The sequence below is a fragment of the Solea solea genome, chromosome 6, assembly GCF_958295425.1.
Source record: "Solea solea chromosome 6, fSolSol10.1, whole genome shotgun sequence".
Lineage (NCBI taxonomy): Eukaryota > Metazoa > Chordata > Actinopteri > Pleuronectiformes > Soleidae > Solea > Solea solea.
This window is the reverse complement of record NC_081139.1, coordinates 21,591,425-21,618,203: the sequence shown is the minus strand read 5'-3', so window position 1 is coordinate 21,618,203 and position 26,779 is coordinate 21,591,425. Positions and strand designations below refer to the sequence as shown.

At 42.4% G+C, this 26,779-nt stretch overlaps 1 protein-coding gene across 6 annotated transcripts in view; it reads left to right on the top strand.

Annotated features, from left to right (window-relative positions):
• Positions 1 to 26,779, top strand: part of LOC131460698 (low-density lipoprotein receptor-related protein 1-like) — a 117,783-nt gene that overhangs the window by 42,348 nt on the left and 48,656 nt on the right. For 3 of the 6 annotated variants that reach the window (XM_058631410.1, XM_058631411.1, XM_058631409.1), the window contains exons 5-20: positions 810 to 938; positions 1,025 to 1,288; positions 13,506 to 13,668; positions 15,268 to 15,490; positions 16,962 to 17,151; positions 17,236 to 17,379; positions 18,732 to 18,968; positions 19,730 to 19,910; positions 21,967 to 22,189; positions 22,642 to 22,831; positions 22,958 to 23,083; positions 23,534 to 23,674; positions 24,915 to 25,040; positions 25,382 to 25,498; positions 26,244 to 26,324; positions 26,576 to 26,626. In XM_058631410.1, coding sequence (XP_058487393.1) covers positions 810 to 938; positions 1,025 to 1,288; positions 13,506 to 13,668; positions 15,268 to 15,490; positions 16,962 to 17,151; positions 17,236 to 17,379; positions 18,732 to 18,968; positions 19,730 to 19,910; positions 21,967 to 22,189; positions 22,642 to 22,831; positions 22,958 to 23,083; positions 23,534 to 23,674; positions 24,915 to 25,040; positions 25,382 to 25,498; positions 26,244 to 26,324; positions 26,576 to 26,626 — 2,586 coding nt within the window. The remainder of the gene's footprint in view (positions 1 to 809; positions 939 to 1,024; positions 1,289 to 13,505; positions 13,669 to 15,267; positions 15,491 to 16,961; positions 17,152 to 17,235; positions 17,380 to 18,731; positions 18,969 to 19,729; positions 19,911 to 21,966; positions 22,190 to 22,641; positions 22,832 to 22,957; positions 23,084 to 23,533; positions 23,675 to 24,914; positions 25,041 to 25,381; positions 25,499 to 26,243; positions 26,325 to 26,575; positions 26,627 to 26,779) is intronic. The other 3 variants (XM_058631414.1, XM_058631413.1, XM_058631412.1) reach the window with 1 other exon arrangement.

Here is a 26,779-nt window from a genome sequence, read left to right as displayed (position 1 = left end):
AGTCAGCAACCGCACAATAACAATCCCACTGGATGTATGTAAGACGCGCTTTGTCCTGCAGCTTATGTGGCTTACATGCTTACCTGTACAGATACTCCACATCAGTACTGCAGTGTTTTCAGCACTCAAAGCTGCACCAGTGTTTACTTGGTTTTTTGGGGTTTTTTTCCCTGGAAACTAAACCACTCAGTGGGTTGTTCAGGCGGCGTGGGAGTGTGGGCCATTCTCTACAAAAGCCTGTGTAGAAACACTGAGACCTCATTAGCTGAGGGGGTTCCTGAGGACTGGCTGGCATTGATGGTGCAACATTTGCAAACCTGTGTTTTTGTGCATAAAGTCAATGCAGTGTGGCACTTTTAATGAGTCACAAACTGAAGCTGAAAAATGAATTGTGCAAGAATTACAATCACCATTTGAAAGCACACAATTAGGCTGCATTGTGATGTTTTGTGTCTTTTAAAATATCTCTTATCATATCTTCTATCTAAGTAAGTACTCGTCCTTGCATTAGAGTATGTTGATGGTGTCATGTGGTAATGTTTTAAATCTATTACACGGTGAACATTGAACTGAACTTTGATGTTAAAACATGATATTTCAAGTAACTGTCAGAAAAAGCACAATAGGTTGTTTCTCAGCCTGACAAAAACAAACTCAACATGAAAAACAATAGACGAGGAAAGTGAACGTGTTTTCTTTTTATCAGCTCTTTGATATGGAGCTTTTTCTTAGTACTATTTCTGACCTGAAATTTGATTTGTCGTCTTTTTAACTGAGTAATAAGACCATGCCTGTTTTTTGTGGTTCAGATTTTGATGAGTGCGCTGTGTATGGCACCTGCAGTCAGTCCTGCACGAACACTGAAGGCTCTTACACCTGCTCCTGTGTGGAGGGCTATTTGCCCCAGCCAGACAATCGCTCTTGCAAAGCCAAGAATGGTGAGTACCAGCACACAGCAGCACTGAATCACTGACGAGAGATATTCTGTTCCTCATATTTCCTCTCTGTCATGTCACATTTCCAGTACCAGTGGATCGTCTGCCTGTGCTGTTGATCGCCAACTCCCAGAACATCCAAGCCACGTCGCTGAGTGGCACCACAGTCCACAGCCTTTTGTCCACGAGCACCAAACAAACCACGGCCATGGATTTCCACTATGCTCAGGAGTCTGTCTGCTGGATCCATGTGGGAGATTCCCCCTCGTTCACACACCTTAAATGTGCCAAGATTCCCAATCTGAAGAGCTTCACGGAGGAGAGGGTCATCAACATCTCCTTCAGTCTACACCGTGAGTACACCACGATATTCACATGTCAAACTGCAATTATTCAGCTCACATGTAGGGCATGCTAAAATGTTTAATGGTGGACCGGTTATCTGAGGTAAATTTGAAGAAACTTTCCATGAGAACTTTTGGGAATATTGCAAATTGGAAATTAATTCATGGGAATTAATTGGAAATTTTAGGTAATGTAAAGAAACGGTGTCATATACAATTCTAAGCGTTTTGTTTTGTCATACGCAGACATGCATGCGAAATGAAACATTTAAAAAACATTCATTTGTGAGTAGAACTTAATGAAACTTAATTCTTTTATTGAACAATCAATTATTTTATTGAACAGTCAAATATTTCTTGGGCTCATGTGATGGCGGAATGCACAGTGAATGTAGGGGGTGTGGCCTCATTAGCCCTGCAGTTAGCATGCTGCGATTAAGAAATATCATTCAGTGCATTAACATGCATGTTAAAGTCAATAATTAGTTTATTTCAATGTCATGTAAACATGTTAGTCAGACTAAAATTGAGCTCGTCTTAATCAGATATTGAAGTTCCCAATCTTCAATTTTGACTAAATTCCTCCATTAATATCAATGGAAAGTTTCCAATTTTGCTAATGTAGCTAAAGCAAAGGTGATGTGATGGCGTGTTCACCATTTTTGTGTGCACAAAAAAAAGGAGAACAACCTTGTCCTTGTCCAGCTCTGTTTTGACGGTGTAGTGTTTGAGCTAAATGCATAAATGTGATTTAATTGGCCAGCACTTGTGCTGGAATATTAGCACAAGATATTTTGATCGGCCAAAACTCGCACTGATGCTTGGAAAGTTGAACTTTTTTCAACTTGTGCAGCTTGAAGCTCAGGCAAAGCGAAAGCGACGGACGCGCAATGCAGTCTGGCAACATTTGAGAATGAGGAGCCTTTCAGTTGACGCCTCCACCGTGTACGAGTCGCTGAACAGAAGCACTGCAGCAAAAGTCAGCACATTACAATCTGACACACACCAATACTCCTCACATAATTCATAATTCTACGCCCAACGTTGCCTTATACTACAACAAGGCTAAACATTTGTGTTTGATCAGGATTTTGTCTTTATTCCTTGAGGCGACATGCACAACATGAATTCCCACTGCAATGTTAAGATGCTTGTGTGGCAAGTGCTGAAATAATAACACAAGGCCCGAGTTACTATACATCCCTTGTGGCAACACAGCAAACTGTCAAAGAGCATCATCGTTAACTTCTTTTAGACAGAATCCTCCACTTTTTGCTGTATAGGGTTGTTTTTGTAAAAACAACAGACCTGCGCCACACACAATTGTACGGAAGCGCACGTAAGATTGTTACCTTGTCTCACCCAGAAAAATATATGCTTCTGTTATTCCCACAGGGTTGACTAAAGTGAAAACTAAACTAAAGTGATGCACACAGCATGTTCACCACACCACAGTTAATTCATCTTTTCTACTATTATTTTAGCTACATATTTGTTTTGGCACAAACATTACAAGAACATATACACAGTAAACCACATCTACTATAAATAAGTCTTTATATTGCAAGTTAAAGACACTAAACCTACAGTAAACCAGATGTTAAGACAGGTGATTATATAAAGTCCTGCTGTGTTTTGAAATTAAACTTCCTGCTTTGTGTTGAAAAGTGATTGGGAGGGCTGGGATAAATGAAAAAAAAAAAGGTTTTAAATGGTCTTGAGCATATTAGATATTTAAGACATGTGTGTACACATGCATCATCAAGCGCTCAGTCGGAACGGACTCTGTTGACATGTGCAGTGTTGTCTAATTCTCTGGAGCTAGTAGCAGAAGAAGGAGCTTCACTTCCATTTATTATGGAGTTGGTTCCCCTTTTGCAGCTATAACAGCTTCCAGACTTCTCAAGATTTTAAAGTGTTTCTATGGGAATTTGTGTCCATTCATTCTGTAGAGCATGTATGAGGTCAGGAACTGATGTTGGATGAGAAGACCTGGCTCACAATCTCTGTTCCAGTTCATCCCAAAGGTGCTCCATGGAGTTGAAGTTAGGGTTCTGTGCGGGCCAGTCAAGTCCTCGCAAACTCAAAGCCAAACCATGTCTTTATAGTCCTTGCTCCATGTGGGACATAGATGCAAATGCATCTGTATGCAATTGGATAGACCTACAATCAATCAGACCAGTGATCTGGATGACATATGTAGAGCAATGGAAAAGTATCAGCAATGTCTGTAGTAGTTTTCTAGGACCGATGGCATCGAACCGCTCTTGCCTGGGGGAGCTCCGTGGAGCAGGTCACTGAAAATGGAAGCAACAGCCGAAAATCAAAAGACAGCTGCTCTTTGGTCTGCTGCCATGTTGGACGTGTACAAAAGCTGCTAGGCGTCGCTTCTGTCGTCATCGCGCTAACCCCGCCTCTAGTGCACCAGGGCTTTGTGATTGGTTGGCCAAAATGTCGTCCTTGCCAGACGTGTCTGCAGAGCGAAATCAAATGGCAGCTGGCAGACTGGGTTCAAACAGGTAACATTATAGTATCCGTCACGTATACATACTATATACACCACCATATTTATCAAATAACAATAACAACTAACCTTCACTGTGGAATAGAGCTCCTGTGGTTATCACAACATTGAGTCATATTATGAGCACGAAGAGAAGAAATAGCTGATATTAAAACTTCAATCATGTTCTATTTTCAACATTTACACTGTGGAGGCCAGGGAAAACAATCACAGCGACCATGCAACAGCTCGGCAGGGATATACTGTAAGTGCATCTTATGTGAACTGCATCGGTGATATTTGACGTGCTTGGCAATTATCTGAGTGATAAAAGTGTGTTGAATTACTATTTTGTGTGGTAAACACTGTGCTGTGAAAATCACAGCCTTACTGTAGAAAGAAGAACACTCTGGCTGTAGTGGGAAATCGGAGGTGTTAATGGGAATGGACACATGTGTTGTGCAGTTGAAGACAGAGAATTGTTTCCCCGTGGGGTTTCTGTGGGAATATGTTGTATCGAGCCATCCTTTTATAACTAACGTCAGAGCTGCACCCGTATCCTTACTGTAAAGGTGAGGAGAGTATCTGGTTTGGGAATCTCATGACCTGCATACCACCTTCTTTGGAGTCAATGTGCTCCTGCTGGTTTCCTCAGACTGTGACCTTCAGCACACACGGGGGCCGTTAGCAGCCAAAAATGAGGGCAGGATGAGAGTCAGCGTCTCAAATCTGAGGCCATCTGCTCGGAAAATCTGGATCGCTCCCTCCAGGTTGGGGGAAGAATCCTTCTCCCACATGAAGGATTTTAGGTGTCCTGCAGAAGAGTGAGAATGTAAATGTTGTGCAGCATCTGCAGTAATAATCATCAAACAAACTAAACTAAAAAGATCTTAAATAAGTAGCTGAAATTTTCAGGAGATGGGATGAAGAGTACAGTCTCTGCTCTTAGCATTAAAAGCAGTCCTTGAAGTGAGCCATTACTATTTTACTATTACTATTTTAAGTATCTGCACTTTTATTCACGCACTGGTACTTCTTATGGGATAAGATGGGCCTGGAATAATTGTTTCTCTATGTGTTTGTTTCTAGTGTCTGCAGTTTTTATTTGTATTGTTAAGCAAGAAAATCTATCAGGCAAAAGAAGGAGAAGTAGAATGATATCTATTTAAAGTGTTCAAACATGCTCACTAATGTTAAGTTACAGTATATTCACTGACTTCTTGCTACATTTGTGTCCTGGAGGAACAGCATAATAACAGGACACCAAATAAAATAGACCGTGTGCTTGAAGTTTAAATCATTGTTGGAAATGTTAATGATAATCTGAATGAACAAGTCCAGTTTTTAGTTATTTAAATAGAGACTAAATATCTAAATAAATAGACATTGTGACCATCTTCTGGTATCTTTTCATTACTGGGGATTTTCATAGCTGAGTGTTTAAGTAATACCAACAGACATGCACACTTTATTTTTTTTCCCCCACTTTGTGCGCTGATTAAAAGGAGCCAGTTGTACTAAAAATTAAAGATTCATGCAAGCGCACTTCAGTCACACTAGAGGGATATTTACCTCCCCCAATATGCAAAGAACTGCGTCACAAACACACAGTGGAACCTGATCAGGCTGTGATTTGCTTTTGTGGATCAATCCCCCCACCCCTTTTTTATTTTTAATTATTCAAGCCACAAAGATGCAGAGAGTTTACTGATTCACTAAGTTCACTTCACTGAAAAGACCGTAGATATTCACCGATGAGCCACAAAACTAAACCAATAATGGGAGTATTTTTCTCAGCATTCTTAAGAAATGATGCTTTAAAAAAAGAAAGATGGCCACAAACTGCAGCTGACCCACGATCTAAGAGCTGTGCACAGCCTGTGAGTTACGCATGCAAGCTGTGTTTTTCCCTTTTTTGTTCAGAAATCAATGAAAATCCTTTTGCTCCCAGAAATGAAAGTGCGTACATGAGACGCATGACTGAATGCAGATGTTCATACAGTACGTATGCGTGATCCTGATTGCGGTCGACCTGCAGGATTAAAGCCACCACACCCACACCCTGCATATTCTTAGCTTAGTCACGACCTAATTTCTTTTTTTTCAGCTTGTTTTTATTGAGTCAGAAGGAAAACAAAGTAAAGCAAAGCAGCAACAGAAACTAAAACCTCATCCTCACAAAACCAACGGGGGATGCTTCACTGTATTGTCTTGTGGGGAGTTGGCAGATGGTTTTGTTCTCACTGCATCATTTTTATCTGCAACCATTAACTGAAGGATTTTGTACAGTTTTTGCGCTCACCTAGTCATTATTTTCACATGTTCTGTCCTGCCCTTTCTCACCACAATCACCTCTAATCTCTCATGTCACGGCTTTTATTTGTCTGACTTTTCACAGTCACTGAGTGCGCAGCAGCTTCTCCCCATTCACATCCATTTTCCAGCAATGCAGTGACATGACAGAAATGAGTTTCTCATCGCCGAACGCCAGAGAAAATGAAAAGACCAAATGATGCTCCGTCGGTCAGCGCCGTCTTCCACGTGCACGCACAATGTCGTGTAGCTGTCATTCGGATGATATCTGACAAGCTCAGGAACAATGTAAATTATGCATGAGGTATCCCTCACAGTAATGACACAAAGACGCCTGATGCATGGCTATTTTGAGCCTCTGAGACACCAGATCTGCTATTATTGAATCACAAATCACGTCTCCCTCTTAATCAGGCGTGTGCAGGAAACAGAGGTTATAGCACTTATCTCAAAATGACTCAATAATACTGCCATGTCAATGTACACACATTTCCTTGCAGAGAATGTGCATTTGCTCACATTTGACTCGAAGGACCAGAAGAATCTGCAGGAAATTCCAGCAGCTTCAGCTTCAGTTTTTCCTCACACACACACACACACACACACACACACACATACTGACAGATACATGTTTGAAAAGCTCACAAAATGGAGAACCAGCTGCATTTAGAGCAAGGAAAATATGCGCCAGATATAAAGGAGGAAACTTTCCGTATCCAAGTGACAATATTGCTATTTTCATGTCTCTATGCGTTTGTCAGACGAGGGGAAAAAGGCTCAGAGATGCCATACAAAGTCCTTCCAAACAAATCAAACTGACAGAGGAAATAATGTCATGGTTTGCTGAGTAAAAGAAGGCACATTTTAATCAAAGAATGGCTGGATGTGCCAGGAATCATAAGACAGTGTTCGCATCGTTGTGATGACCTGGCAGTGGCATCGGCAAGAAAAACATGCGGAACAAAACAAAGTGCAGAGTTCTCTTCTCTGTTCCAGTCCATAATCTGCTGGGACTGTCCAGATGCAGACGGCAGAGTCGATGTTTTGGACAGGCCGCTGGCGTGTGAGGGTTTGTGACAGAATGGGAGGAGCCGCTTTATGATTACAGTCAACATGCAAGGAACGAGAAGCCACCAATGGCAAGCGGCGAACATACAGGAAATGATGCGTCTGTGGTCGGGTGACTCAGGACCTCAGTATGCTACAGATGAGTTGTCCAGATGTGTTTCTGCACCCCCCTCCCATCCTTTCACCTCACACTCACACTCTCACTCTCTCTGTCTTACTCCAGCGGTTTCTTCTTTTAGAGTTCAAGGATTCATTTCGACTGCTATTTTCCCCATGTATGTTTAAACGTACAGTATATACAGAGGCTATAAGAATGTGCAATATAGAGTGTCTTATGTCCTTTTTTTCAGCACAACCTAGACAATCAAATTCACCAACTATATAAACACACCTGAGCAAAAAAGTACTCAAAATGTTTAGAATCGGATTGAAATTGTGAAATTTGGAAGTTCAGCTCGGCTCGTTTTTATGAACGAAAAGAAAAGAAAAAACGGTCTATTTTGTGACTTCTGCACAATCATTGCTACTTTATATCACTACTAAAAATGCAAATCATAACTTTGACTCAACAACACAGAAATGAAGAAGCCTGAATATGTGACCTATAAACACAAACCCCCAGGATGTCCATATAAGGAGTTGTGTTTTACTCCCACAGCAATTTAGCATGGGTGCACCTGTTAAAACCTTAGTGGGAGCAGTGGAACCTTTTTTTTTTAATTCAGTCACACAAATACAAACAGCTAAAACAAAGTGAAAGCAGTAAAGCATAGGTACAGAGACAAAATTGTTATTTATGCCTGTCATACACACACATTCCCCAAAATCAAAGTCCTAACGAGAGGAAAGGGAAAGCAAATGTATCTACACCTGGCAGAGTAGTGCATGCTCTCCCGTGTGTGCGTGGGTTTTCCTCTGTGTACTACGGTTTAAGTGGACACTCTAAACTGACCGTAGGTCTAAGTGTGAGAGTAAATGGTTGTTTGTCTCTATGTAATGACCCTGGGATGGACTGGCAACATCTACCCCGCTTTTTCACCATATATCAGCCCTATATATATATGACCCTCATGTGGAGGATAAAGCCGTAGACAATGGATGGATGGATACAAAATTATATATACATATTCATATAGACATATATGTAGATAATGTATATATATATTTAATACATACTCAAAATCAAATTATAACCCTCAAAAATAGTACCACAAAGTGCTTTTATTTTGAAAATCAAACGCAAAATATAGTATTCTTAAATTCAGATTTGCAACATTTATTTAAAGAGCACGTGTTAAAACAAACGCCTGTGCTGTACAAACTTAAACTCAAGTATAAATTCAGTAAAATAGTGAAAGACAAGTGAAAACAAGATGTAAATTAATTTAAAAAAAAGCACCACAATAAAAAATGAAAATATATATAAATTTGAGAAAATCTGAAATCTTATGTTCACTGGTCTTGAGTGCTTCCTTTGGCATAACCTGTGGTAAGAAAGGCTTCAAGGAAACATGTTGAAAAGCAGTTTTAAATGTACTGTAACGCAGGTGAAAATCAGTTGTGTGGGTGCTGAGAGCTTCTCTCAGGGGAAACCTTTTTACTGAAATTTAAAGTAGACCCTGATTAACGCCTCACATGCAAAAGACCTGTCACTTAAGCCTGGTTTGTACTCCGACGCTCGACACTTGTGACAATTGTGCCTCGACAAAACTTAATGAGTCATGTGACATTTTCATTTTATGATCCGGCGAAAGGTTTCAGTTGTCTCTGTGTAACCGCACGCCTCCACTCGGCTCTTTCATTTTGCCAGTTTACGCCGTCTCATCCCGATCTGTACTGTCATCGCCTTCACTTGTGCTACTTTTCATCCTTTGTTTTGATAACGGATGGATTTGATTAAATCGTTTGTGTAGTTGAGGTGGCAGAGATTTTGAATTCACAGAGAAGACAATGGCGCAGCGAGAGATGGAAGTGATCAGAGATCACGAGAGCAACAGGGAGAAGATGTTTTGATCAAACAGCACATGCGACAGTGACTACCTGTCACAACATGACGTGTGTTACATAAGAAAAGTCTACACAAGCGCGGCAGGAGAGGAGAGGATCTTTATTGTCATTAAAGCAGCAGGGAGCGGGAGTTACGAGGTCAGGAAAACTGGAGAGCCTGGAGGAAACCCACACAGACACATACCAGCGCTAACCACTAAGCCACCGTGCCGCCTAGCGACACTTTTGTCTGTCCATTCCTGCCGCTGTGCACATTTAACAGTGTCACATGATGGAGTACAAATCAGGTTTAAACCTCCCCTTTCTTCTCTCGTGCTGTGAAAGCTACAGCACCTGTCACCACACGAGCGACATTATGCTGCTTCAAGCGGAACTTTGCAAGTCTGGACGCTTTTTCACTACAGAGCTCCCCCTACAGTTTTGAACCCTATCCCACATATTTTTACGACACCTCACCGCTGACGCTCTCGTTTTCAACACAAGCTGTGGAGCCATGTCCATTTGTACATGCTTATGCATTTTTTTCACCATTTGAAAAAGCGTTTACTCGCTCGGTTTGACAGTCGTTGGGTTTCTCTGCTTCTTTTTCGCCGGCTCTGCCACGATGAACGTCTAAAATAATGTGTGTGTGCACAGTAGTGCCATGAAGCAATTCCTGTTTCTTGTGAGACCCGAGACTTCGCGAGACCTCCTGATTCTGAGGACTCTGGGTCGGCGGCCCCGATCTCGGTTTTCGGCTCACAGACAGTAGCGGGAGTGGAGACATCCCCCAATCTGCCCACAACAAGACATTTAACCATCACAATGACTCTAAAGCTGTTACATTTGGTTAAAAATCCTGCATAGCTCTGCTTTAACACAGACACTGGCATGAAATCTGCTTAACAAGTTGAAGTATTGTTAAAAAGAAAAGCCTGTCAGCACATTTTCATGTCTTCTGTCCATTCAACACACTGCATTTCACTCCCCCCACATCACCACCAACACTCATGAACCCTGAACTGGGAAAGAAATGTTAGTCCCTTTTAAATGATGTGTTTTTGTTTGATGCTTTCTCCAGATGGGAGTGTAGTCGTGGGGGTTGGGGTGTACACGTGTGTGTGTGTGTGTGTGCACTCTTGTGACAAAGCTTCAATCACAGTCATAACGTGACAGTTCACAGGTACCAAAGCCATATCGGCTCCATTAAATGTAATTATACTGATTCCGCGGCGCTATCGATCACCTGTGTAAGCAGCGCAGTACGAGCGGTGGGAGCCTGTGAAGACGAATGCGACTCACTCCTACTCCTGCATGTTGTTACTGGAATTAAACTCCAATAGGAGAACGGGAACGAAGAACAAGAAAACATTCAGAAAACAAGTTGTTTAGGGAGAGGAGGGGAAGAGAGGAAGAAGACAGCTGGCTGTTTTTTCAATTATGCTGTGCTGTTTTTTTATAGCATAGTTTCAGACAGTTGGAGCTGCAGTTAATGAATCCAGACTGTTTTCCCACCTCTGGGGAGTAGACAAAAGGGGAGGGATGTGGGGATGATGCACAGAGGAGCAGAAGAGAGGAATGGAGAATGGGAGGAGAAAGCAAAGCAAAGGGCCATTTCTGTTTAAAAGAGGTGGAGTAAAAATGGAGAGCATGAGGTGTCAGGGAGCAGGGGGGGGCCTGTTTTTTAGGGTTTTAAGAACATTCTTCAAATATTGCACAATCTCCTCTTTTCTCCCCATTTTGTTTACCCATTTTTTTGATCAGTGAATCAATGTGTTGTTTGGCAGCTGCAAGCGCTTTAACAGAGGACTCTGTGTTAAATTTTTAGAGCACCTTTGGGAAAAAAGCCCCTGATTCCCATAAACCTCAGCAATGCTGCTGCACAATGGCCAAGTTTCCCTTGTGGAAATCAGATCTGTGTGTGTGTGTGTTTCTCGCCTTCTTTTTTCTCCTCACTTTTTTCTTTCCTTTCTCTTCATTCCACTGTATTTTTCCATTTTAACTCAAACCCCAAAAATTGAAAGTGTGTCATTTCTCTCCCGTCCGTGCTTCTTCAGGGAAACGTGTCAGTTCTTCTAAACACAGAGGACTCCTCTGGAATTACAGTCAGATTTATGGGTGCACAGCTAGGAAGTTTTCATTATGCTCACTTTTATTGGACTCATATACTGAGGAATCTGCCTCGTCATTTTCCTCACCCCTATATTTCTTTTCTTAAGAGAATCCTCTGTTTTCTTCAGATTCACACACTGACCTGATTAGAGAAACAGAGCCACACAGAGAGAATGTTGAGCAACCCCGACACAGTTAGAATAAGATGAAGCATACTGCTGTCACACAGGTGGTTGGATTCCTTTTTTTATGGTCACGACAAATGACAAGAGTTATAGTTACATCCAGGAGGAAGCAACCACTCGCCCCACGAACACACTCAGATACACATTATGAGTTATGACCAGCAATTACCACCATCAGTTATTCTTTATTAACTCTTGTTGAACTGTGGCCACCATCATCCAACCATCGTGGTTTATTTTGAGTTGTTGCAGAGAAGAAGTCCAGCATCCACCATGGATGACTTCAATACCCTGTGTTGCACTCAGTGTGCTGTGCTAAATGTAAATGATTTGTATTTATACAGCGCTTTATTCTAGTCGTGATGGCCACTCAAGGTTGCTTTACCCTACAGTTTTGCCCATTCACTCACACTTTCATACAGACACACACAGCTGTCAGGAGCAACGTGGGGTTAAGCGTCTTGCCCAAGGACACATCGGCGTGTAGACTAGCGGAGCCTGGAATCGCACCCACGACCTTCCATTTGAAAGACGACTCCCTGAGCTAAAGCTAACGTCGTGTAGTCTAAACACAGACGTTTGTACTTGTTATACATGTGTTTAATAAATGATTACACTGCCTTTTTCATTTATTGATTCCAAAAAGGAAATTCACAATATTTTACACAAGGGCCTTGATATTACCATGTCAACTGACGTGACCTGAACCCCAGTTGTTTCTGGGTTGGCTCAGGGTCGAGTACCCATGCTTTAGATCTCGTCATGCAGATATTGCTCCATTAGATCCTCAGCATGAGCACAGCAGGATGGATGACTTTGCAAATGTTGCATATTGAAATGGAGCAACTGTATGCTAACTAGGGGTGGGAATCACATTGCACCTCATGATACGATACGATAAGCGATACGTGGTCTACGATACCAATAATATCACGATACAACGATTCTGTGATAATCAACATGTTGCAAGACAATCATAGTGATACATCACAAAATCTGTCTCACTGAAGAAAACAAAATGTCTGTGAAAGGTTATTGTTACATTTAAAAGCATCATTTGTATAATAGTATTTTTATACATATATTTTTTTCAAGCAGGTTAACCCATGTCATTACATAATTAGGACACTACTGCATGTGTAATAAAAGTAAGAAAAGAATTACAACTAAAGCTGTACAGAAACAAAATCAAAAAGGATTAACAATAGCTTTCCTCCTCTGATCATTGGTTCATATTTGTGCGGCAGAGTTGTTGTTTGAGGAAAGAGAAGAGGAGAAGGGAAAATGAGAACCAGAACAAGGAATATATTAATGTCTCATGTTCTTTTTCACAATTTCTTCTCCTCTTTCAGACCCTCCCCCCATGCGATATTTCACCACATTCAGAACAGTTTGGATATATCGTTGGGTAATCCAGTTTTCTTTCTACAGCTTATGTTTAACTTCCACAGGCTGTTTCATGGTGCCATGTGCACAGGTCTAGGTGTTTGATTTTCATTGACGGGTGGGGCACTGGTCCTCTCCTGCGTCGAGCCTTGGAGAAATAAACTCCTGTCGTCGCTAAGTTACAGCTAGACCAACATCACAGTCTCTGGAGCAACAAACAGCCTGTCTCATATTCTGTCTGTCCCGGTGACTTTGAATGACAGACACATTACCAAGACACTTAGTAATTTGATTTGGCTGTCATTTTGTTTGTCAGTCAGGAAAATTGCCCCGAGTCTAAACCCTGAAAATCTGGACAGAGTGTGCATGTGAATGTGAGTGTAGAGCGAGAAAAAGAGACAGAGAGAGAGAGAGCGAGAGAGAGCTGCTGAAGTTACTGCTCCGCCGAGTTGCTGACTAATTTACTTCATCACATGACTTTGAGTCAAATCTGTCGCCCATCTGCTCAAGTTTGCACAAAAACATCACAACCTCAGGTTCTGTGCCGGTCAAAATGACTTTATTTGAGTACTGAGAACAACACAGTTTTGTGCTTCTTTCCGCAACTTCCTGTGTCCTACACTCACCCACCCGCCCCCACCTTACCCCCTCCCCCTCTGCCTGCTCTGTCCAGATGTGGAGCAGATGGCGATCGACTGGCTTACCGGAAACTTCTACTTTGTGGATGACGTTGACGACAGGATTTTCGTGTGTGACAAGGACGGGCAGACATGTGTTACCCTCCTGGACCTGGAGCTGTACAACCCTAAAGGCATCGCCCTGGACCCCACAATGGGGTCAGTTTGAAAAATGCACTCACATATAAACCCACACAAATACAGACACGGGTTCTGAGTTGTTTTCTCAGTGCAGTGAGCATTTATGCAAAAGCTGGAGTCAGATACTGTTATTTGTCATTGTTACCCAACATTTGAATTGGAAGGGGGGGATAAATGGAGGTTTTGACATTGGAGTAATTGAGCACAGATGTGCTGTTTGCACTGTGATACACTGCCTGTATAGGTTTTGATTGCAAAAGCCTCTTTTGTTTTTTTCTCTCTTCTCTTTTTGTTTATAACAACACTTTCCCGAAATTCTCGAAAGTGTGTGGTATATCTGTGGTGCATGATTGTGTGTGTGTGTGTGTGTGTGTGGGAGGGGCGTCTGAGAGCCTGCGTGTTTGGAGAAATAACACTGACAGCGCGATTGTGAGAGTGCAATGTGTGCATGCGCGTACACACACGCTTCTCGCTACATTTGTCGTTTTCATCCCTGGTAAGTTCTCACTGATGTAGTCTCTCTCTCCAAAAACAAGGTCAGAAAGACTGTTGAGGGAAAGAAAAACAGTCATTTTAATAACAATGTGTCAGCAAAAAAAATAAAATCTGCTTTTGTTGTTGTGTTAAATTTGTGACCACAAACCTCAGAATTTCCACAAAGACTCTTGCCCACTGAAAAGCGACGCTTACAATTATGGTGCTCGTGCAACTGTTACAAAACCAGATACCACATTTTCTGAATCGATTTGAATAAATATGGATTCGTATGGAGATGTTTCAGTTTATAAGCTCAATTATCAAAAAGATTTCCACAGAACTAATGCTGCAACTTGTGCACAATTTGGACCTCCCTAATCTAGTGCATCATTAAAATATAAAGTATTCATTAATGCACTTTTCATTTAATATGACTACACAGTGCAACTCCACAGTCATAGATCAACTGAATTTTTTTAACCCAGACATATTTATTTTATCTGTATGGAACCAAATTACAGCATATATCATCTCAAGGTACGAGGCAGGTAGTTCGGAGCTAGACCTCACAGTATTATATAGAGGGATGGTTTTCAAACTGTGGTACATGTACGTGCTTCTGCTTGGAGGAAAATCAGAAATGCTGTTATGGTTAGGGTTATTAAAACTAACCCTAACCCAAATTATCTTATTGGGAATAAATCTGCCTCCTGTAAAAAGTCTGTAGCTGACTTTGCACCGCTGGATTTTAACGCTGGTGATAATGGTGTAACTTTGAGAGCTCAATATTTTCTCAGGTGGTACTTTGTGGAAAAAAAGTTTGAGAACTACTGATCTAGAGAAAGAGAAACACCTACAGTTCATACCGCGAGCAATCACTTGGTGTCAGGAGTGGGGAAAAAAACCTAATTAAATTTGGCAGAAGCAGACTTCAGAGATGTGCAGCCATCTGCCTTGGCCAGTTGGGGTGGAAGGAGAAAAATGGGGGAGAGAGAGAGAGAAGAGGTGTAGGAAAAATGTCGAGAGGATAAAAAAGTGGAGATGAAAGAGAGAGAGAGCAGAAGCAGATGTTTATTTAATGACTTACTCCATCCATCCATGCATCCGTCCATGCTCAGATCAGACCCTTTTTTTTCACAGGAAGGTGTTCTTTACAGACTATGGTCAGATCCCTAAGGTGGAGCGCTGCGACATGGATGGTCAAAACCGCACCAAGCTGGTGGACAGTAAGATTGTGTTCCCCCATGGCATCACGCTGGACCTGGTCAGCAGACTCGTGTACTGGGCCGACGCCTACCTGGACTACATCGAGGTGGTGGACTACGAAGGCAAAAACCGACACACCATCATCCAGAGCCTGCTGGTGAGAACGGATGCACGGAGCACACCGCACTCCAACGTACCTTCCATCAGCCCACAGATAATCTCCACTAAATTTATCGTCCACCTGTCTGCTATTAATACAGCTCTAAAACATCTAGTGCTCTTTAGAATTCCCTGTACGTCTATAACCCGCATAGTGTTTCTCCTGTGTACAGCTGTAATGTGTTCTTGACCAGTGAGTTATGAGCAGAGGGAAGAAGGTGGACATAGGTTTTTTTATTAAAGCTGCTGATGAATAGTGTCTAATAAGGAGGCTGATAAAACACAGTGGCTCTAAAACCTATTACCATGGCTTCTACTGTGATATATGGAGGAATAATGGCTTCTATTTACTCCCTAAGCCTAAGGACACAGACACACACACACACCACAATCTCTTCCTGTGTGTGTGCAGGGTGTAGTGCACCTGTAAAAGGCCATTAGTACACCCTTCAAGCAAAGGTTACAAAGCAGTGTGGTTATTGATGATGCTGTGTTTGGTCCGTTTTATCTGTAGTACATACTTTTCTCAGAGTACTGAAACTGCAGGGATCATTTTCTTTTGTGTAAATGTATTTCTTAAATCCACATGTGCCCATTGCGTAGGACCAAACCTTTAGAGTTCAGAATATTTCAACATATTCACTTTCTAATGTCTTTTGTGGAACTTGGACCTGAAATCAAGACGTTCAACACAACTTTTCTTACTATGTTTGTCTTTCCGTCTGGAGTAAAGGTGACACAGTGTACTCTCATGTGTCCTGACAGTCTGATACAGTCTGCTTAACAGAGCATTGCCCTCCAGCCTTTGTTAATAACTGCATTTATTGGGTGTCTGTGTCTCTATGGCCCACTGATTTCCTTCCAGCCTGCACTGATAGACCACAGTACCTTCTCTGGCCAATTGTGTGTTCAGATCTTAAAGTTACTTACGTTGTTTTTGTCTTTTGACAGCTGTGGGATATTTGGACACTGTACAATACTAATTTATGTCATTGTGTCACGGAACAATACAAGTTTCTGAGTGAGTGACTTTAAAAAAATGTACAGAGAAGAATCACGGTGCACACTTTAAACACTCTTCTGCTTCAGTGCTCTGGCTTTGATAAAATCCAGGTTACCATGGCAACAATACATCACGCAGTAGTAAGTGTCCTCATATAGAGAACCATGGATTCAGTACAATTTTTTCCCTGGACTCATGATTGACTGTGTGTGTGTTGTTGTGTACACACACACACATTAAATCCATTAGAAGTAGCTCTTGTGTGGAAATGATGCATTAAAAATCCATTAATGTGTTTTTATATCCATTTCCATTAAGCCAGTATTAGGTTGCTGATTACAATAAAAAAAAAAACAACAGTAATTTCAAGTGTTATGCGTCCTCTTGCTTCCCCACACCAACTGTTCTGTACATATCCCTCCACTCTGCTTTTCTCACACCTCGTTTGCTCTCCCTCTTTTCTCAGATCGAGCACCTGTACGGACTGACTGTGTTTGAAAACTATCTGTATGCCACCAACTCAGACAACGCTAACATGCAGCCCAAGACCAGTGTGATCAGGGTCAATCGCTTCAACAGCACAGACTACCAAGTCGTGACCAGGGTGGATAAGGGAGGAGCGCTGCACGTCTACCACCAGAGACGTCAACCTCCAGGTATGAACCGAACCCACACACACAAACACACATCCGTGTATCATATAGCTGCATGTTGACCTCACCACTGTCTTTGCTGTCCAGTGCGTAGCCATGCATGTGAGGTGGACCAGTTTGGGAAGGCTGGAGGCTGCTCTGACATCTGTCTGCTGGGAAACGGCCACAAGACACGGACCTGCCGCTGTCGCTCTGGATTCAGTCTGGGCAGTGATGGCAAATCCTGCAAAAGTGAGTAAAAAATGCATATGAACACACTACTGAAATGAGTAGTTAGGTCATGTGGTGGCATAAATGATAGTATGTCAAGACTATAAAATGTTGAAACAGATATTGAAATATTCAGTGAACATACAGGTAAAAGAAACAACAGGAAAAGGTAGAGATTAATCAAATGAATACTTGCATTTAGCTTTGTATTACTAGAATAGGGCTAGTATTTTTGAAAGATTTTGCTTCCCAACCTCAGTTTCCCCTGAGTTGAGAAATATCTTCATTCTTTTCTTTGTTACGTGTCCACCACCGACACTTGGTCCGAGGCTTGAAACTGCAATGCTAATTCCACAGGACGTCATTCCCAGAATGTAAACAGTGTCCGCCATCTTTGCTAACAGTTACGCTAACAGGACCTAGTGTCACTGGTGAGCACGTAACAAAGAAAAGAATGAAGATATTTCTTCATATACAAATATATATACTTCATCACAAATAAATGGTTCAAAAAGCTAAAAGAATGTTAATATCGTAGAAGCAGTTGGAATATTTTGCTGAAACTAAAAAGGCAACAGTGTTAGTTTGATTGTATGACAACATTATTCAAGGATTCAAGGAGACTGTATTGTTAGGTCAGGTTGTTCAGGTGTTCACATACTCTGTCATAAATAAATAGCTATAAAACTAAACGACCGTATTATGTTAAAATATGTGCTTTGAAAAGCGACAAATGCACATTCGTGTGACGAAGTGGAAGTTGTCAGTGAAGTGGCTCTTCAGCTTGTTCTGTGCGCTGCTGTTTGTGACAAGAAAGCAAGTTTTGAGATCGCTGCACTGGAGCATAGATTCAACACATCCACAAGTGATGTGGGCCTGCTCCCAGAATAACTGTAAGTATAAACTTGGCAGCCACAGTGATTCAGCTCTGTTGACCTAAAGCCAAGGGCAGCCGCAGCGCTCCCTTGGGCTCTGGACTGGAAAAGAACTATGAACAAAGTCGCTGTGTAACACCATAACTTAGTCTGGCTCCCTATCTCTCCACTGACCTCTCCATAAAGCTCTCACCCTGATTCAGCTTGTTTGGAGAAGTGTTTTAATATTCCATCAACCATTAATAGGGTAATATTGATCTGTCTTCAGACAATAGACTGTCCTTGGAAACAACATTGTTGATTTAAGTCGGGGAATCTTTACTCCTGTGCCTCTCAATTTAAAACCACTTCATTTTCACTTGGGGCTTTTGCTGACCCCGCGTGTTGTTTAGTTCTCTGATCAATACACATTGTTATTAATATACAATTACAGATAACGATATTGATTCAAGTCCCACCCCCCTCACTCTTGTCTTTGTTTTCCTGTGTTTGCCACAGAACCCGAACATGAGCTCTTCCTGGTCTACGGTAAAGGTCGCCCAGGGGTCATCCGGGGCATGGACATTAATGCCAAGGTGCCGGACGAGTACATGATCCCCATAGAAAACCTGATGAACCCCAGAGCTCTGGACTTTCACTCTGAGAGCGAGTTCATCTACTTTGCCGACGCCACCAGTTACATCATTGGGCGACAGAAGATTGACGGAACGGAGAGGGACACCATTCTGAAGGAAGGTAGTGCCACGTCATTTTCATCATGTGACAGGAAAGACATGGCAGAAAACGATGTGAAAGCAGGGACTCCACGCTGGGTCTGAAACTTAGTTTACACGTAGAAGGACTCGAAAATGAGTGCGTCTGTAATTACTTCACAAGCTTAACATTTAGTTAAAGCTACACATATGTTTTTTCTTTTGCACAAATATGCCATTGCCTCCGTCTGTCTTGATGTAAAACGAATCACTTTTGCATGGCAACAAGAGATCCGAACACCACGCTACTGAGAAATACAGTAGAATGGAGCTGATAGACTTGTTTTTTCATTGTGTGAACTCGTGGGAACAAAATATAATCTGGAATGTAACAGATTATATTTGAACGTTTATATTAAAAAATTGCTGGCTGTAATTATTTCTTTGGACAAGTGGAGACAAACAACCTGAGGCTTTTTATTAACTATAAAGACAAAATGACATACTAATAGTAATTTAAAAATAAAGTTTGGAGGGTTGTATAAATACATGCATTAATAGGCATTGATCCCTGGGCAAGACACCTAATGGCTGTGCCGACAGCATGTGAATGGGTATGAAACTGTATGAATGAGTGAGTGAGTGAATAAAGCAGCTTTTAGTGGTCATGGAGGCTAGAAAGGCGCTGTATAAATATATATCTTTAAGCATTACTCTTGAAAACACTTTAGGGTAAGTGAGGTTTCTGTCTGTCTTGCAGAAACACCCTTCTCACAACATTCAACCATTTTGTGTCTATTCCAGGAATCCACACGGTCGAGGGCATAGCCGTGGACTGGATGGCAGATAACTTGTACTGGACAGACGACGGGCCTAAGAAAACCATTAGCGTCGCTCGGCTGGAAAAGGCTTCACAGACGCGCAAGACCCTCATCGAGGGGAAAATGACTCACCCCCGCGCCATCGTTGTGGATCCTCTGCATGGGTAAGGGGGACAGACAGCTGGAGGGAGCCATGGAGCTTGAGGGTTTTTTGTCCCAGACTAGGAAAAGGTGACAGAAAGGTGCAGGTTTGAAGCAGCACTTGAAATTATGATGATGGGTACTTAATGAAATATAATGCATGCATGCCCACGTGTGATTATTTGCGGTCATGAAATATACAGTGTATCGGGTCTCACATGAGATAAAATCTCATCTCTCACAACGCATCACCCTTTTACCATTCTCAGTTTCACTTTGTGTCTGAGCTGTCGTTGGTTCAAATATTCACCTCTTGCGAGGACTGAGTCTTCATCAAAGCTGCTGTCAGTGAAATTTTCACGGGTTTCTTAGTCTCAGGGGAGAAACCTCCTTTTTTTTAGGATTCCACAACATTTTATCCTATCAGGAGCCAGAATGCCACGAAAAAGGGTGGTCTTTTCTGCTTGTGATTCTACAATTTCATTTGCAGATAAATACTGTCTGCACCCAGATTTCAGCTCTGTATCACAAGTAATTTGTGTCGATATTGGCAGATATTGACTTTAAAATGTATTATCAGCAAACAGGCCAATATGACTCACGGCTAAAATAGACTGAAAAAGCTGCTGCCTCCTCGACTTTTGATGCACAATAAAGATATTTTATATCTGCTGTAGAGTTGCAACTAACGATTACTTTCATAATCGATTAATCTGTCGATTACTTTCATGATTAATCGAGAAATCGTAAAAGTAAAATGTTAAAAAAAGGTTGATAAGTGTATGTCAAACCGGGAAATGATGACGTTCTCGAATGTCTTGTTTTGTCCACAAACCAAAAGGATTGAGTTTTAATGATTTCTTTGTTATATGGAGCAAAGAACTGAAGAAAATATGGACATTTTAGAAGCTGAAACAATCAGAAATCTTGTTTCAATCATGAAAAAAGCTTCAAACCGATTAATTGAGTAATTCAATTAGTATTATTTCATTATGTTATGTTAATTTCACTACATGACCAGAAAAGGAAAGACATATATGGGTACGGGTTATCAGCCCAAGTGCTCCCAATATACCGGCATATCCGATATCAGCAAAATGTCCAAAAACGTGTAATATATGAGTAATTGGGTACAGTGGACATGTGTGTGCCCATGTAAACGAGAAACTGATCATTTCCTCTGCAGTGTTCAGTACAGCAGCATTTTCAAACGTCGCCATTTTGGGCTCTGGTAAACACCAGGGTGGTGTGAACAGCAGACGCACCCTGAGCAGAATTTATGCATCCCTAATAAACAATGAGGTGAATGAATTTCCCTTTCGGGCCACATTTATCACACACTATTTATTAAAACAGACCGGCTATTTTGAGCATTGCATTATAGATATTTTTTTTGTTACCAGCTGAATAACACGCAGACACATCTCTCTGGCTCTCTTTCAAAAAGCTCTTAATGTAGTTGTGTAAAAAAAAATGAGGTCTAATTGACGTGACCCCTCTCTCTCTTCCTCTTTCTGCGACGCCCGTGCTCATAAACACGCACACACGCTCTTTGGATTGCAGAGTGAGAGCACAATGTGTGTCCACATGATCCCCTGGGAAAGACACTTGCCTACACTAATGCCTGCGATCAATCAGGCTGAGCCAGAGGAAGGAGCGGGAGGAGACATTTGCTGAAAGGAAAGGAAGAGAAAAGAGACAAGTGGAAAAGGAAATATTAAAAGTTAATGTTGATGTCAGTCATATTCCGGCAGAGGGGGACGGTTTCTAGTTATACAGAATGTGAACAGCCAGTGCTCACAGGCTAAGCTGCAGGAGATCAGGTGGAGATTGGCATGTCATTAAGTTCCTGGTGACAAACACTGCCTGTTTGCCTGTGGGCAGATCAACTGTGGAGCTGCCGTGTTGGGTGCTTTTAAAAGTTTTGTTTGCTTGAAGGCAGATGGATAAAATGTTTGTTCTTACTACTTTTCGCATTTGTTGATAACACTAAGAGATTCTTCAAGATGCCCCCACGATGGTCCCGTCCATTGTGTCTTTCAGTGCAAACTTATAACAGCAACTCTGATGCGTCCTCAGGTGGATGTACTGGACAGACTGGGAGGAAGACCCCAAAGAGAGCAAGCGGGGCAAAATTGAGCGTGCGTGGATGGACGGCTCCAACAGGAACGTGTTCCTCACAAGCAAAACTGTGCTGTGGCCCAACGGCCTGAGTCTGGACATCCCACAAGGAATCCTCTACTGGGTGGATGCCTTCTACGACCGCATCGAGATGGTGTATCTGAACAGCTCTGAGCGCAAGGTCAGCGTCTGCTATCTTCACCATTATTTTACTGCATGTTAGAGTCAGAGCGTTTCACTGGAATGGAAAGTTTTGGGTGGTCCATCACAATGCAGTCCAGGGTCTGTGGTCTTGCATTGCTGTTTTAAACACTGGTCACTCCTTCTGGCTGAACTGATTATATTTAATTTTTAATGGCCCATGTGTTGGTTATATTTTGATTTAATGGTCGTGTTTCAAGCTTTTGAAATGTGTAATCCAGAAAATGGAATGTTACATTAGTTCTAAATAAATCTAAATATTTACACTCCCAGTCTGAGCTTAACAGAAATGAGTATTTTAGGGCCTCAGTGATTTATAGATCTACTTTAAATTCCATCTTTGCTTAGATAAGTTCCAAATGGCCTTAAGTGTAGCATTATTACAAATTCCAGCATTAGATTTCAAGTTCACCGTCTGTCTTTTCTTACCAGACGGTGTACGAAGGTCAGGAACTGAACCACGCCTTTGGCCTGTGCCACTATAAACACTTCTTGTTCTGGAACGAGTACCGCAGTGGCAGCATTTACAAATTGGACACCACAACCGGCGTAGCCACTGTTTTGCGCAATGAGCGACCGCCCATCTTCGAAATCCGGATGTACGACGATCAGCAGCAGCAAGGTGAAGAGCAGCTCCTCACACACAGATACAGTAGACCGGTCTTTGATCCAGTCATCGATCCACGTTATGGAAAAGTTACAATAGCAAAAAATAGGTTGCACACTCATTCATCTGTTTAATTTACAGGCTCCAATGCATGTCGTGTGTACAATGGAGGATGCAGCAGTCTGTGTTTGGCGATACCAGGAGGACGACAGTGTGCGTGTGCAGAAGACCAAATACTGGACCCAGTTGACAACACCAGTTGTAAAGGTGTGTGTGTGTTGTGGAACGAGTGGATATTTCGCATGGTGCTAATTTTGCTCTGTCACATACATGCAAGGTTTTATTTCTAGTGTGAGTCAAGCTGTGTGACAGTGACTGTTGGTTTTGCCACTTAATCTTTGAGCAAATGCAGACATTAGTTACCACAAAAACAGCAGCATAGTGTAAGACTGGCCCACAGTAAACTGGGCCTATGTGAAGTTTACAATATTGTTGTAAAAGACGACATAAAATGACAACAAACGTGCAAAGTGTTGTTGTTTTTGTTGACTCATGTCTTGCGTTTCATGCAGCTTCTGCTCAGCAGTGACTGATGGCCTGTTAGTTTTCACATAATTGCGCCTGAAATCGAAAAACTTCACTGTGCCTCTTTCCATGCCCTGTGTGACCTCTTCTCCTCCCACATTCTCTTTGTCCCGCGACTTCTCCCCTCCACAGCCAACCCGTCTTACGTGCCCCCTCCCCAGTGCCAGCCTGGAGAGTTTGCCTGTAAGAACAACCGCTGTATCCAGGAGCGCTGGAAGTGTGACGGAGACAACGACTGTCTGGACAACAGTGACGAGGCTCCCGAGCTGTGCCGTGAGTGACTGCACCCATTCATGCACACATAAGAGACACTGTAACAAGATGAATAGAGATGTCGCAATCAGTCCAATCCAAACTTTTCACTGTTGAGTTCCTTGCATTTATAGACGGATAACAGAGCGACACAGTACAGGACTTCATTCTGAGAGAAAGTAGAGCAGAAAGATGAACAGACGCAGACTGTAGGTGCCACTGGGAGTGAAAGAGGGAGACAGGGTTTTTTTTTTGTAAATGGGAATAAACTGTGAACAAAATAATCAACATGTGAGTTATCTACATGTCTGCGGAGAGTTAACATTAATATTCTGTACAAACACTGAAGAGAGTTGTTGTTGCACAGTGACGTTCATATGACCAGTCATATCAAACGCAGGTAATATGAAATAAATGCCACCAAAAGAGAGTGGGAAGAACACCTGTACATAATTTCCATTTTTTGACGTGCTCAGTATGTATTACTGTACGGCACTTTGGCCAACAATGTTGTTTTTAAATGTGCTGCTGAGATTGGAATGGATAAAACTTCTGTGAATTAAGTGACAATATCATGGCCATAAAATGGTCTATCCTCCATACAAATGTCATACCATAGCATTATTAACTACTGGTTGAACTCACACACCACAGGACATTTGTGCAGCAACAATATGGAGCACAGCAGATTTGCACACAAACGAGATAGATTTGAGAGAAAGGGCAGGGATTTTAAGGAAGACATTGCAAAAATCTGAATGTGAAATGAAGAAATAATGCTCTCAAAATGAAAGGCTGTGGTCTTGAATAATGATCGGAAAGAATCTCCAAACTCCTGTTGATCCTGAGTCAAGTGACCTCTGGCAGTCTGAATTTGACAGTCTGGTGACGCCGGAATGAAACGAGAGAGCAGAGTCTGAATTGTGTGAGCGTGTGTTTATACGTACAAATTGTGTGTATATGTGAGTACACAGTGTGTGCGTGTGCGCGCTGGGAGGAATGTAGCAATGTCTGTAAATCTGTTAAAGCGCTCTGTCTGCTCGTCTGTCTGTCTGTGGTCAGGGCGCAGACGCGCTCCCCTTCCTGACAAAACAGAAACCCAGTCCAAAGCAGCTAGAGTATCTGCCGTCTCATGTGCACGTCACAGCTCTCTCTCCACTCTTTCACCTCTTTTCCATGAGTCGCCGGCCTCCCCCACACGGCCGCTCATTTTCCTCTATTACCTTCTTGATGCGCTCAATGCGTCCTTTCTTCTCTCCAGACCAGCACACTTGCCCCACAGACAGATTTAAGTGCAAGAACAACCGCTGCATCCCGCTGCGCTGGCTGTGTGACGGGGACAACGACTGTGGGAACGACGAGGACGAGTCCAACACCACCTGCTCAGGTACACAAACACGCGCATATACTCCAATGAAGTCTTTGTAGTTCACATTTAGGCTTTGCAAAGGGGCGGAAAATTCCCAGTAAATTTCCATGGGAATGTTAGGTTGGGAATTTTGGAAATTTTGTGTCACAGCAGACATGCATAATTATACCGATTCATTTGTATATAGAGATATATATAGATTATAGTACAATATATCATTCACCAACTATATTTAAGTTCCCAAGCATTTGGAAAATGTCCAGTTTCTTCCTGTAAATTCCCACGGAAAGTTTCCCATTTTGAAAATTCCCAGAATTTCGCGACCCCACTCACATTTCACGTGAATGTTGTCTTTTTAGCACGTACCTGCCCACCTAATCAGTACTCGTGTGCGAGCGGGCGCTGCATCCCTCTCTCCTGGACGTGTGACCTCGATGACGACTGCGGTGATCGGTCAGATGAACCTGCCTCCTGTGGTAAGTCTATAGTCTATAATACAGTATATAATAGCCAGTGGCGTGCACAGACATTTGGAAATCCATGGGGCACCTACTAAAATTAAAAGGGCACCTACTGTGAAACTCCCACATTCTCACACAGGTATACAGAGACATCTTTTACAGTGTCACTTTTTATATTTTAAGATGGGCATTTTCTATACAGCACTGAATATTATGTCCTCTAAGGAGAACGACACCCTGTTTGATTGGCAGGGCACCCAGAGGACAGGGCATCATATAGGGCACTGCATCAGTTTTCTCCAGTAGAAAGGCCCTTCTTTAGAAACAATAAATTTTTAGCACTCTTGCCTTTGCAGCGAGAAGACCGGGGTTCGAGACCCGGTCAGAACAAGGGCCATTCTGCATGGAGTTTGCATGTTCTCCCCGTGTGTTCATGGGTTTGGCAAACTGCTCACTCTAAATTGACCGTAGGTGTGAGTGTGAGAGTAAATGGTTGTTTGTCTCTATGTAGCCCTGTGATGGACTGGCGATCAGTGCAGGGTGTACCCTCAGCTGAGATTGGCACAGCACCCTCCACGACCCTCATGTGCAGGATAAAGCGGTAGAAAACGGATGGATAGATGGATATATAACACTTCAGAGGGCAGTTTAGCGTGCTACGTTTTTGTCCATTAGGGCACCAGGCGTGCACGCCACTGATAGCAGCTGTCGTGAAGAGGCTGTTTCGATGTTGATGTCTGAACTCTTGTTCTGTCCACAGCTTACCCTACATGTTTCCCACTCACCCAGTTTACCTGTAACAACGGACGCTGCATCAACATAAACTGGCGCTGCGATAACGGTTAGTGTCCGCTCTCTCTGCTTTTTATCCTCCTGTTTACAGTGGCAACTCCCCATGTTCTCGTGTCGCCACCAGCCTCATATTGGCACACACCCCTCGTTTTTGTCACCCTGTATGTAGTAGTTGTTGTTGTTGTTGTTTTGTTGTGTTGTCACCTTTCTTTCCTGTCTTTTGTTGTGTTGCGTTGTTGTTTTTGTCTTGTGTTGTGCCGTTCGCCCACTCTGCTGTCTTCCGTTGGTTCTGTCTTTCAGAAAAGGATTGTGGGGACGGCTCTGATGAGTTGAATTGTCCAAACCTGCCCGGTTAGTGCATAGATCAACATGCACCATAACAGCCATGACGCTAGCCTTACTATCTTTAGGTCTGAAAGAAAAAAGAGAGAAAGAGTTCAGGGCTGCTTTACTGCAAAGTGAACATCATCGCAAGCTGGGGCCAACACCACTGTAATTCTTTTA